The following is a 12,630-nucleotide window of genomic DNA, read 5'->3' on the forward strand; positions in this document are numbered from 1 at the left end:
TGGTCGTCCACTCACAGTTTGTATTGAGTTGTGCTTGAAATAGTTCTGCAAGCTGTTAATAAACACTTCAATGCCCTCCGCAACTTCATACGCAAGTGCAGCGGTGGGTTTCACGTCTTCAACAACAAGAATGCAGAAGACCCAAAGGCAGGTGGAAGTCCTACTGTCAAAAGTCCAGACCCATGGTGGCTCTAAATGGAGGCGGCCATTACCAGTAGACGGTGGCCGTAGAAGAACAAAAGGCTTAGACGCTGTCTAATTAAAAGGTACCAAACTAGTGCTGGGAAATGCTTAAAAAAGTACCCCAACATGTAATGAACATTCTTAAAAAGTCAGCAAATTGTGAATGCATTTATTTGTTGTTTTCACCCCTTTTCTCTCCAAAAACAAGCCCATGAGAAGCAATAAAGAACCATTGCCGTTGTGTGAAATATATTAATCTAAAACTCTTTCAATTAAATAACATTGACATTTGACAACAATACACGTGATGGAGGCAATGTACACAATACAGGGAAAACATCATGTTCAAAGTAAGTTTTAAATACTATTACAATATAAGTGCAGCCATTCCTATAACTATACGGCATACTATAGCACGCCGTTTTTCATCATTTTTGAGGATTTGAAAAAAAGACGAAATAAAATCGCTCCGAGACGACGCCTCTCAGCCATTATAAAACCCACGTTAACCTGAGAGCTCTTGTGGCTTATTGCTTTATTATAGTATATCAGTATTTATATACTATATCAGTATTTCAAATACATAGAAAAATATCTGCATGAAGTGAACATATCCGTTTCTCTTGTTGAGCAGCGATATCTTGGTTATCGCCACTATCGTTAGCTAATAGTTAGTTAGCTAGTTAGCTAATAGTTAGTTAGCTAGTGTTGTTGGCGTTTCTCTTTGATGTCTTGCTCTTATTCAGGTTGCTGCGTACATCCTGTCCAGCCAGGAAGTAGAGGATGGGGTCAACACAGCTGTTAGCGCTGGCCAGCGGACGAGTCACCTGGAGGGTCAGCACAGGGTTAAACACTGCCCCTAGTGGACGGTTAAATACATTAAAACCCATAGAAACACTGCCCCTATTGGACACTGGATGGTAGCATAGGGTTAAATACATTACAACACATTGAAACACTGCCCCTAGTGGACACTGGATATACTAGACCTGTACGTGCCCGTCGCAGTCGGCCACCGGTCTACTTGGGAACGATGCAACTTGGGAACCTAGTGATATACGTTGTCATAGCACCCGTTTTCACTGTCAGCCGGTGTCCCACATGGAGATCTGTGTATGTGCCTGTGTGTGAAGACTGCAAACTGACTGCAAACCTCTATAGATGGTCGCAGTCCCGCCCCCTCGAGAGACCCGGAAAAGAAATCGCCGTTCATTTTCCTCATAGGCATTTCCGAAAGTATTTATTTAAAGACGGTTACGCCGCGGACAAAGCCAACTCGGATCGTGACAAATCATAATAATAATAATAATAATAATAATAATAATAAATAATAAAACTTTATTTGTATAGCACCTTTCATGATATGAAAAATAAATAAATAAAAGATCAATTAAAAGCAATGTTGTAGAAGTGGGTCTTGAGCTGAGCTTTAAAAATGTCTACAGAGGCTGCCTGACGAAGGTAGGCTGCCTGACGAAATCATGACAATGAACACAATATTTTGGGCCGATCAAATCATTACAAAGAAGAAAATAAAGGCAGGAGACAACACTATTTGTTTTGTTTTTCTTCTTATAAATTATTTGATCGGACCAAAACATTGTGTTCATTGTCATGATTTGTCACGATCCGAGTTGGCTTTGTCCGCGGCGTAACCGTCTTTAAATAAATACTTTAAGAAATGCCTATGGGACAAATGCATTGGGATTTATTTCCTGGGCCACTCGTTGTTCTGAAAGGGGGAGGGACTGCGACGCTCTATAGAGGTGAAACAGTGTATATATATATATATATAATGTTAAATCTACTATATAATGTGCCACGTCTCTGCGTACGTGTGTGCGTGCGTACGTGTGTGCGTGCGTACGTGTGTGCGTGCGTACGTGTGTGCGTGCGTACGTGTGTGCGTGCGTACGTGTGTGCGTGCGTACGTGTGTGCGTGCGTACGTGTGTGTACGGTTGTAATGCACGTAACCCGAGAACCGTTTGACCCACCATGCACCGACCTCACATTCGACACACTAACCCTAACCCAGGGAGTGCAGTACCAGGTGTCGAGTCGGTCAGACCCACGGTTCTCCAGAACCACCACAAAAGGCTCTGGTCAGGCTCTGCCAGTAGGCCCAATGAGGCCAACTCCTTTCACCTGTGCAATTTCCAGCCTCAACCAATCAGGCTCTGCCAGTGGGCCGAATTGATTGCGTGTTTCAGTTTGCAGTCTTCACATGCAGGCACATACACAGACACAGGTCTAGTACATTAAATGGTGAAAAAGTGACCTCTAGTGGCCAGAGGACGAGTTACCTTGTAAGCAAAGCTGGAGGCTTCTAGCAGAGAGCAGCTGACCTGTAGAAATTAAAAACTTAAATTTAACATTATTAACATTGTAATATATTATAATTAACCATTTAATTTTTCACCAAAGACGCCTTGGATTCTTTTCTTTTCAAGTCTGCAATTCACACTTTGACCAGCAGTACAACTTGGAGGAAGGATACCTTTTGTCTAAATAACGTTGTAATATTAATAAACTTATAGGACTATAAGATCAAAGGAACGCCAGTCCAAACGTTGCCGAGTCGACTGAAGGTCGACTTCACAACGCTCTGTTTGGCGAAGCAGACGCCCCTTTTACGTGCCATTAAGCCACACCCCCTACTCAGCGTGTCATTAAGCCACGCCCCCTACTCACTGTGTCATTAAGCCACGCCCCCTACTCACCGTGTCAGGGTTGACCTGTCGGAGGTATCTGAACGAGTAGTGCAGACTCCTATTGGACGAAACACTATTATTATTATTATTATTATTATAGACTATTACTATTAGGATTAGTAGTAGTACTATTAGGATTAGTAGTAGTATTACTATTAGGATTAGTAGTAGTATTACTATTAGGATTAGTAGTAGTATTACTATTAGTAGTAGTATTACTATTAGGATTAGTAGTAGTACTATTAGGATTAGTAGTAGTATTACTATTAGTAGTAGTATTACTATTAGGATTAGTAGTAGTACTATTAGGATTAGTAGTAGTATTACTATTAGGATTAGTAGTAGTATTACTATTAGGATTAGTAGTAGTATTACTATTAGTAGTAGTATTACTATTAGGATTAGTAGTAGTACTATTAGGATTAGTAGTAGTATTACTATTAGGATTAGTAGTAGTATTACTATTAGTAGTAGTATTACTATTAGGATTAGTAGTATTACTATTAGGATTAGTAGTAGTATTACTATTAGGATTAGTAGTAGTATTACTATTAGGATTAGTAGTAGTATTACTATTAGGATTAGTAGTAGTATTACTATTAGTAGTAGTATTAGTAGTTTACCTGGTCAGGTGAAAAGGCAGGAAACACAGCATGAAGGCTGAAAGGACGATGATGATCATCTTCACAGACTTCTGTTTGGACCGCTGAGAGGCCACGCCCCCTGACTCACCTCCTGTCTCACTCTCACTGTAAACACACACAGTAGACCTGTCTCACTCTCACTGTAAACACACACAGTAGACCTGTCTCACTCTCACTGTAAACACACACAGTAGACCTGTCTCACTCTCACTGTAAACACACACAGTAGACCTGTCTCACTCTCACTGTAAACACACACACAGTAGACCTGTCTCACTCTCACTGTAAACACACACAGTAGACCTGTCTCACTCTCACTGTAAACACACACAGTAGACCTGTCTCACTCTCACTGTAAACACACACAGTAGACCTGTCTCACTCTCACTGTAAACACACACAGTAGACCTGTCTCACTCTCACTGTAGACACACACAGTAGACCTGTCTCACTCTCACTGTAAACGCTAAATATAGAGAATTCTGTCTCTATATTTATAACTCTATGAAATAAACTAACGTTGGTGTTCCAACATGTAGTAACCCACCTCAGTCGCAGTCTCCTCACCATTATCGCATAATGTTAGTTCCAACATGTAGTCTCTTTTCGTCTTCCACTTCGCAGTTCTGTGGACCTCTAATATGAACCCCAACTGACTGCCGAGTGTGACCGTGGACCAGGCCTCTTCATGGAGCCCATCATCAGAAGTGTGACCGTGGACCAGGCCTCTTCATGGAGCCCATCATCAGAAGTGTGACCGTGGACCAGGCCTCTTCATGGAGCCCATCATCAGAAGTGTGACCGTGGACCAGGCCTCTTCATGGAGCTCATCATCAGAAGTGTGACCGTGGACCAGGCCTCTTCATGGAGCCCATCATCAGAAGTGTGACCGTGGACCAGGCCTCTTCATGGAGCCCATCATCAGAAGTGTGACCGTGGACCAGGCCTCTTCATGGAGCCCATCATCAGAAGTGTGACCGTGGACCAGGCCTCTTCATGGAGCCCAGCAGAAGTGTGACCGTGTACTATTAACTAACCTTAACATTAACCCATAATGTTCCAACATTAATAAACCTACCTTAACATTAACCCATAATGTTCCAACATTAATAAACCTATCTTAACATTAACCCATAATGTTCCAACATTAATAAACCTACCTTAACATTAACCCATAATGTTCCAACATTAATAAACCTACTACCTTAACATTAACCCATAATGTTCCAACATTAATAAACCTACCTTAACATTAACCCATGATGTTCCAACATGTATTAACCTACCTTAGCAGCTTCCTCAGCATTAACCCATAACACACCATGACGACGATAAACGGCAGAGCGAACATCAACACAGAAACGGCTGAGCTGTAGAACAGGAAGTCATCAAACAGTTCTGGACTGGTGGTGTCGTAGCAAACTCTCTCTGTGCCCATGTCCCTGAAAGGGTTAATAATATAATATGTTAACTCCTTTAGCGCCATCTACTGTTAGCTACAGACATTAATATAGTCTACTGCATAGGATTGTACAATTATATTATATAGCCTAAACACGCTTGATTGGTTGGTTGTACAAGGATAATGTAAATGTCTTTATGTGATGTATTCCCATGCTTTTTGTTCTTGCTTAATGTAAGTCGCTCTGGATTAAGAGCGTCTGCTAAATGCCTAAATTGTAAATTGTAAATTGTTTACATCAGGTATAAAGTACTGTAACCAGGTCTTCGAGGCGGGGGGGGGGGGGGGGGTTGCGCTGCCCGGAGCAGTGTGGTAACCAGGTCTTCGAGGCGGGGGGTTGCGCTGCCCGGAGCAGTGTGGTAACCAGGTCTTCGAGGCAGGGAGGTTGCGCTGCCCGGAGCAGTGTGCTAACCAGGTCTTCGAGGCGGGGGGGGGGGGGAGCGGGGGTTGCGCTGCCCGGAGCAGTGTGGTAACCAGGTCTTCAGATTCAGATTCAGATTCAGATACCTTTATTAGCCATTTGTGTATACACACATAGGAATTTGTTTTGACGTAAACATGAGTGCATTCAATTCTTTTTTCACAAATAGACAGACATAAGACAACACCGTGCAGGAAAATAAATATAAAGTGCAGGTATATACAGTAGTTCATAGTGCATCAAATGTTGCCGGTGATTAAAGTGCCGGTGTCACTAGGAGGTAGGGGTGGAAGGGAAGCCAGAGTCATTGAGCAGCCTGGCAGCTGAGGGGAAAAAACTTTGTCTGTGGCGGGCTTTCGTAGCCTTCGGCAGCCGCAGTCTTCTCCAAGAGGGGAGCATGGTGAGGAGGCCGTGGCCAGGGTGGGAGGGGTCGGCCATAATTTTCCTTGCTCTCTTCAGCGCCCTGGAGTCGTGCAGGGACTTGAGGGAGGGCAGAGGGCGGCCAATCACCCTCTCCGCAGAGCGAATCACCCGCTGCAGCTTGGTGAGGTCTTTAGCAGCTGCGGCGGGGAACCAGGTGAGGATGGAGTGAGTGAGAATAGACTCCACAATGGCAGTGTAGAACTGAGCCATCATGAGCCTCGGCAGCCTGAATTTTTTCAGCTGTCGGAGGAAGTACAGCCTCTGCTGGGCCTTCTTCAGGAGGGCCATGATGTTCAGCTCCCACTTGAGGTCCCGAGAAATTGTCATGCCCAGGAACCGGCATGACTCCACTGAGGTCACCGGGGTGTCTCCCAGCATGATGGGAGGGGGCGGGGCTGCGTTCCTGCGGAAGTCCACCACCATCTCCACTGTCTTAAGAGCATTAAGCTCCAGGTTGTTGTTGGTGCACCAACTCTGCAGCCGCTCGATCTCCCTCCTGTAGGCCGACTCATCCCCCTTAGAGATGAGGCCCACCAGAGTGGTATCGTCAGCAAACTTCAGTAGCTTAACTGACGGATCGAGGGAAATACAGCTGTTGGTGTACAGGGAGAACAGGAGTGGGGACAGGACACAGCCCTGCGGGGAGCCAGTGCTGGTGGACCTGGAGCTGGAAATGTTCTTCCCCAGCTTCACCCGCTGCGACCTGTTGGTAAGGAAGTCCGTAATCCACCTGCGAGTGGAGTCCGGCACTTGCAGCAAGGACAGCTGGTGCTCCAGGATGGATGGCAGGATCGTGTTGAAGGCCGAGCTGAAGTCCACGAACAGGATCCTGGCGTAGTTGCCTGCAGTATCGAGGTGTTCAAGCGTGTAGTGCAGGGCTATGTTCACGGCGTCCTCCGTGGATCTATTGGCCCTGTACGCAAACTGCATCGGGTCCAGCACAGGGTCTGTGATGCTCTTCAGGTGAGCCAGGACAAGGCGCTCCAGGACCTTCATGACCACAGAGGTCAGGGCGACAGGTCTGTAATCATTAAGGCCCGTGACCTTGGCCTTCTTGGGGACGGGAATGATGGTCGAGGCCTTGAAACACGCTGGGACGTGACACAGCTCCAACGAGGCGTTGAAGATGGTGGTGAACACCGGGGCGAGCTGGTCAGTGCAGTGCTTCAGGACAGAGGGGGAGACAGAATCCGGGCCGGCCGCTTTCCGGGGGTTCTGGCTCCTCAGCAGCAGTTTCACCTCTCTCACCGTGACAGAGAGGGGGGGATGTGGGGATGGTGGATGTGGCAGGGGGGGGGTCATGGGTGGGGGGGAACCGCTCTCTCTCAAATCTGCAGTAGAACTCATTGAGCTCGTTAGCAAGGGGGAGGTTGTCAGACGCCTGTGGAGACTTGGGCTTGTAATTTGTGATGGTCTTGAGGCCTTTCCAGACGGAGGAGGAATTCCCATCAGAGAGCTGTTGCCGCAGTCTCTCTGAGAAGCGATGTTTCGCCTCCCTCACCTCTTTGGCAAACCTGTATTTGGCTTGCCTGAACAGAGCCACATCACCACTACGCCTGGCCACCTCCTTCTCCGTCCTTAGCCTTCTGAGTTGGGCTGAGAACCAGGGCTTGTCGTTGTTGTAGATCTTCCTGGAGCGGAGTGGGACACACACTTCCTCGCCTAGACTGATGAATGATGTCACAGTGTCTGTGTAGTCATCCAGGTTGTTACCAGCCTCAGGCCCCGCCCACTCGACATAGTCCTGGTCGCAGCCCGCTCTCTCCAGCCAGGCACGGAGTCGCTCACATGCGTCACTGGACCAAACTCTGTAGTTCCGCACTACAGGTTTAGAGATTTTTAATCTCTGCCTGTAGCGAGGGATCAGATGGATGAGATGGTGATCACCTTTGCCCAGCGCAGCACGGGGGACAGAGTGGTATGCCTGCTTGATGGTACAGTAGCAGTGATCCAGAGTGTTCACACCCCTAGTTGGGCATGTGACCTGCTGCCTGTATTTGGGGAGAGCCCGACTCAAATGAGCCTGGTTGAAGTCCCCCAAAACTACAGCAAAACTGTCCGGATAACTACGCTCCGCCCCTGACAGCTGTTCTGCCAGTGTGTCTACTGCTGCTGTGACGTCAGCATCCGGAGGAATGTAAACACACACGAGGATGAACGCATTAAACTCACGTGGAGAATAGAATGGGCGACAAAGGATGAATAGAGATTCAATTGTAGTAGAACAGTGTTGGTGAATCACTGTCACGTCCGAACACCAGCGATCGTTTACAAAAAACAAAAGTCCCCCTCCACGCGACTTGCCAACCGCCTCGAAGTCCCTGTCAGCTCGAAACGCGGAAAAGCCTTCCAGCTGTACAGCTCCGTCTGGGACTGCCGGCGTTAGATGGGTCTCTACTAACGCGAAGACAGCCGTGGAGTGAAAGTCATTGCTTCTTGAAACTAGCAGCCGGAGTTCATCCATTTTATTGGGTAGAGAGTTCACGTTACCAAGGAATATACCTGGGAGACGTGGACGCGATCCTCTCCGGCGTAGGCGAACCAGACAACCTCCTCTTTTTCCCCGTTGTCTTCTAGTCCAACGTACAGCACTGGCGAAGAACGCCGTCCCCCTCACTAGCATATCCAGTATGTCCGTTGAACGGGTGAGTAATGTTGGTAAAAAGTCCGATGGGGTTGAACACCCAATGTGCAGAAGCTCTTCTTTAGTGTAAAAAGTTAAACAGGACACGTAAACATCACAAAACAGACAGAACACTACACACGTTAACGCCACGTCTTCGAGGCGCGGGGGCTTGCACTGCCCGGAGCAGTGTGGTAACCAGGTCTTCGAGTCGCGGGGGGTTGCGCTGCCCGGAGCAGTGTGGTAACCAGGTCTTCGAGTCGCGCGGGGTTGCACTGCCCGGAGCAGTGTGGTAACCAGGTCTTCGAGTCGCGGGGGGTTGCGCTGCCCGGAGCAGTGTGGTAACCAGGTCTTCGCCCCTCGGCACTAAGTTGGCCTTAGTGCCACTATAATTAACTGAGACCTCTGCAGCCCTATCCTTTCAGATGCGATGGGTGTGTAATCTCCTTCATTGCAAAACGGCTTGTAACAGTAGTAGTTGGATACAGTATAGGGATGTTGGTACATACTGTAGGAGCAGTAGCAGTAGCAGTAGTACTAGTATAACAGTAGTAGTTGTATTAGTACAGTGGTATTACTTGGTTCTAGAGAAGTATAGGACAGGAGCCTGGCCAATCAGGACACAGATCCAGACGACAGCGGACACCGTCTTGGATCGACTGGCGCTGATCCAGCTGAGAGAACGCACAGGATAACACACACCCAGGAACCTGTATACGCTGATACAGGTCAGGAACAGTATGGAACCTATGATAAAACACATTGCAATGCACTATAAGACATTATAATACACTATGACGCACGCCCAGGAACCTGTATATAATACACTATAACACATCTATTCTACGTCCGAGCATAGACATGGTAACGCCCGCCTGCCTCTGATTGGCCTACCGACACTGAGCATAGACATGGTAACGCCCCGCCTGCCTCTGATTGGCCTGTCCTCCGAGACGCGAGGTTACTCCGTGGGGGGAAAGTACAAGGAATGGCAGCATGGCACGCTCCACAATAACAGAATGGCAGTGTGGCACGCTCCACAATAACAGAATGGCAGCGTGGCACGCTCCACAATAACAGAATGGCAGTGTGGCACGCTCCACAATAACAGAATGGCAGTGTGGCACGCTCCACAATAACAGAATGGCAGCATGGCACGCTCCACAATAACAGAATGGTAGTGTGGCACGCTCCACAATAACAGAATGGCAGCATGGCACGCTCCACAATAACAGAATGGCAGTGTGGCACGCTCCACAATAACAGAATGGCAGTGTGGCACGCTCCACAATAACAGAATGGCAGTGTGGCACGCTCCACAATAACAGAATGGCAGTGTGGCACGCTCCACAATAACAGAATGGCAGTGTGGCACGCTCCACAATAACAGAATGGCAGTGTGGCACGCTCCACAATAACAGAATGGCAGTGTGGCACGCTACACAATAACAGAATGGCAGTGTGGCACACTCCACAATAACAGAATGGCAGTGTGGCACGCTCCACAATAACAGAATGGTAGTGTGGCACGCTCCACAATAACAGAATGGCAGTGTGGCACGCTACACAATAACAGAATGGCAGTGTGGCACGCTACACAATAACAGAATGGCAGTGTGGCACGCTCCACAATAACAGAATGGCAGTGTGGCACGCTCCACAATAACAGAATGGCAGTGTGGCACGCTACACAATAACAGAATGGCAGTGTGGCACGCTACACAATAACAGAATGGCAGTGTGGCACGCTCCACAGTAACAGAATGGCAGTGTGGCACTGCCATTCTGCGCCACAGTAACTTAGACGTTGTTTTTTAGTAGTAGTAGGCAAACTAATATTGTTTATGCCGTTTGCTTTGATTGAATGATTGATTGAACACGTATTTGTATGATTTGATTTGGGTGTGATCTAAATTAAAGTGTTAGTGTTGATTATGGTGTATTACATTACTTTTTACCTATTACCTTTTTACAGTACCATAATGGCTCGACCTGGAGCCAGTGGAGGGAGCGGATAGGCAAACTAATATTGTTTATGCCGTTTGTTTTGATGGAATAATTGATCGAACATGTACGCTGTAATATGATTTGATTTGCGTTACCGTAAAGGTTGGAGTAGAACAGGAAGCGTATCAGTTTACACAGAGGTACGAAGGTAGATAGGTTGGGTTAGGTAAGTAGACAGACAGACAGACAGACAGACAGACAGACAGACAGACAGACAGACAGACAGACAGACAGACAGCGTATAGATAGGTAGATTACCGTAAAGGTTGGAGTAGAACAGGAAGCGTATGAGTTTACACAGCGGCTCAGTGAACGGCCAGTCGTTCTCATCAGCGTAATAATAGATGAGGAACGGCAGCGTGAGGATGTAGAGAGAGTCACAGACTGACAGGTTGAACATGAAGATGGTGGACGGGTTCCATCTCTGTAGGAGAACAATACAACATTATTAATGTACAGTCACAGACTGACAGGTTGAATATAAATATGGTGGACGGATTCCATCTCTGTAAATATAACAATACAACATGTTTTAATGTGTCACACACTGAGAGGTTGAAGATAAACACTGTAGAGGGATTCAGCTAAACAATAAAACATGCAATAATAAATAAAACATGTATTGATAAACAATGAAACATTTATTGCGATCTAGAGGTTAAATGGACAGGAATCAGTCAAAAGGGAGACATCGAAGAGGAAGGATGGATGGGGAAGGATCAACATCTGGAATGTCAGAACAGGTCAATTATATTCTGACTAGGTTAGGGTCCTGAAAAGAATAACGTTGAGTCCCAACCCACTACACTGACAGCTTACAGGTTAGGGTTAGCGTTAGGGTTAGTTACTGGTAATACTTACATTAGTTCTGAACAGAATAACATACAGAGTAAATGTACTTGCCGTAGTCCTGAACCGAATAACATACAGCGCCGTAGCGTTCAGTCCCAGACACACTACACTGATAGGTTACGGTTAGTGTTAGTGTTAGGGTTAGCGTTATGGTTAGTTACTGGTAATACTTACCTTAGTTCTGAACAGAATAACATACAGCGCGGTAGCATTCAGTCCCAGACCCACAAGGAACACCAGAGCGTAGCTGACAGGAAGCAGGATGTATTTAAAGTCCTCCTCAAAGTCGCAGTGGTTCAAATCACTCAGGTTGAACTTAGTGCCGTTGTCGTCAGAGGACGTTAGGGAAGCCATAGTGACTAGAGCAATACCTGAGAGAGAAAATATATACCTTTTAAATAGAAAAAATAAATAGCTTTTAAATACAAAATAAAGCCAGTCAGCCAGGGACCCAGTCAGTCAGTCAGGGACCCAGTCAGTCAGTCAGTCAGTCAGTCAGGGACCCAGTCAGTCAGTCAGGGACCCAGTCAGTCAGTCAGGGACCCAGTCAGTCAGTCAGTCAGTCAGTCAGGGACCCAGTCAGTCAGTCAGTCAGGGACCAAGTCAGTCAGTCAGGGACCCAGTCAGTCAGTCAGGGACCAAGTCAGTCAGTCAGTCAGGGACCCAGTCAGTCAGCCAGGGACCCAGTATATATGGTAGAAATAGATCAACAATACAAAATGACCAGAATACTCACCAAAACCAGAGCAGAACTCCCACCAAAATGACCAGAACTACTTAATCCTCACTAAAACCAGAGCAGAACTCCCACCATGGGACTCAGACAATCAATGAATACCTTTACAACAACCACTATATTTATCAGCTTTACGTACAAACATGTGAACTAACACTTTAAACATGTGAACTAACACTTTAAGTATTTGTGTATGTAAAGATAATTGATTTTCTTACCGTGACGTGAAGCGATCCAGTAGAAAGTAAGGCGCTTCTACCCTGACCTAGACTAAGACTAACCCTAAGACTAAGTCTAACCCTAGCCAGTGGACAGTAAGACGCTTTCCATCCAAATAAATAAATACAAGATACAAAGCTTAAAACACTCTGAACGACTCATAGCCGAGAAAATACACTCTCACCAAGGTGTCAGCCATTTGTGTGTGTGTGTGTGTGTGTGTGTGTGTGTGTGTGTGTGTGTGTGTGCGTGCGTGCATAGGAGAGGTGTTTAATATCTTACCAGGTGCAGAAACTGTGAACATTAATGATTACAGGTTTAACCTTTAAAACAAACACAGTGACTCTG

General features: G+C 46.5%; 1 protein-coding gene across 1 annotated transcript; it reads right to left on the bottom strand.

Annotated features, from left to right (window-relative positions):
- Nucleotides 1-848: 848 nt before the first annotated feature.
- p2ry2.1 (purinergic receptor P2Y2, tandem duplicate 1) lies at nt 849-12,630 on the bottom strand. Its single transcript, XM_080771402.1, has 9 exons — nt 12,282-12,630; nt 11,502-11,698; nt 10,734-10,899; nt 9,047-9,215; nt 4,826-4,981; nt 3,519-3,644; nt 2,905-2,953; nt 2,488-2,529; nt 849-1,010 (listed from the first exon to the last, which is right to left on the bottom strand). The coding sequence occupies exons 2-9, from the start codon at nt 11,679-11,681 to the stop codon at nt 882-884; spliced, it is 1,017 nt and encodes a 338-aa protein (XP_080627528.1). The 5' UTR covers nt 11,682-11,698; nt 12,282-12,630; the 3' UTR covers nt 849-881.

The sequence above is a fragment of the Protomyctophum bolini genome (assembly GCF_963924005.1).
Source record: "Protomyctophum bolini genome assembly, chromosome: 9".
In the NCBI taxonomy this organism is placed as follows: Eukaryota; Metazoa; Chordata; class Actinopteri; order Myctophiformes; family Myctophidae; genus Protomyctophum; species Protomyctophum bolini.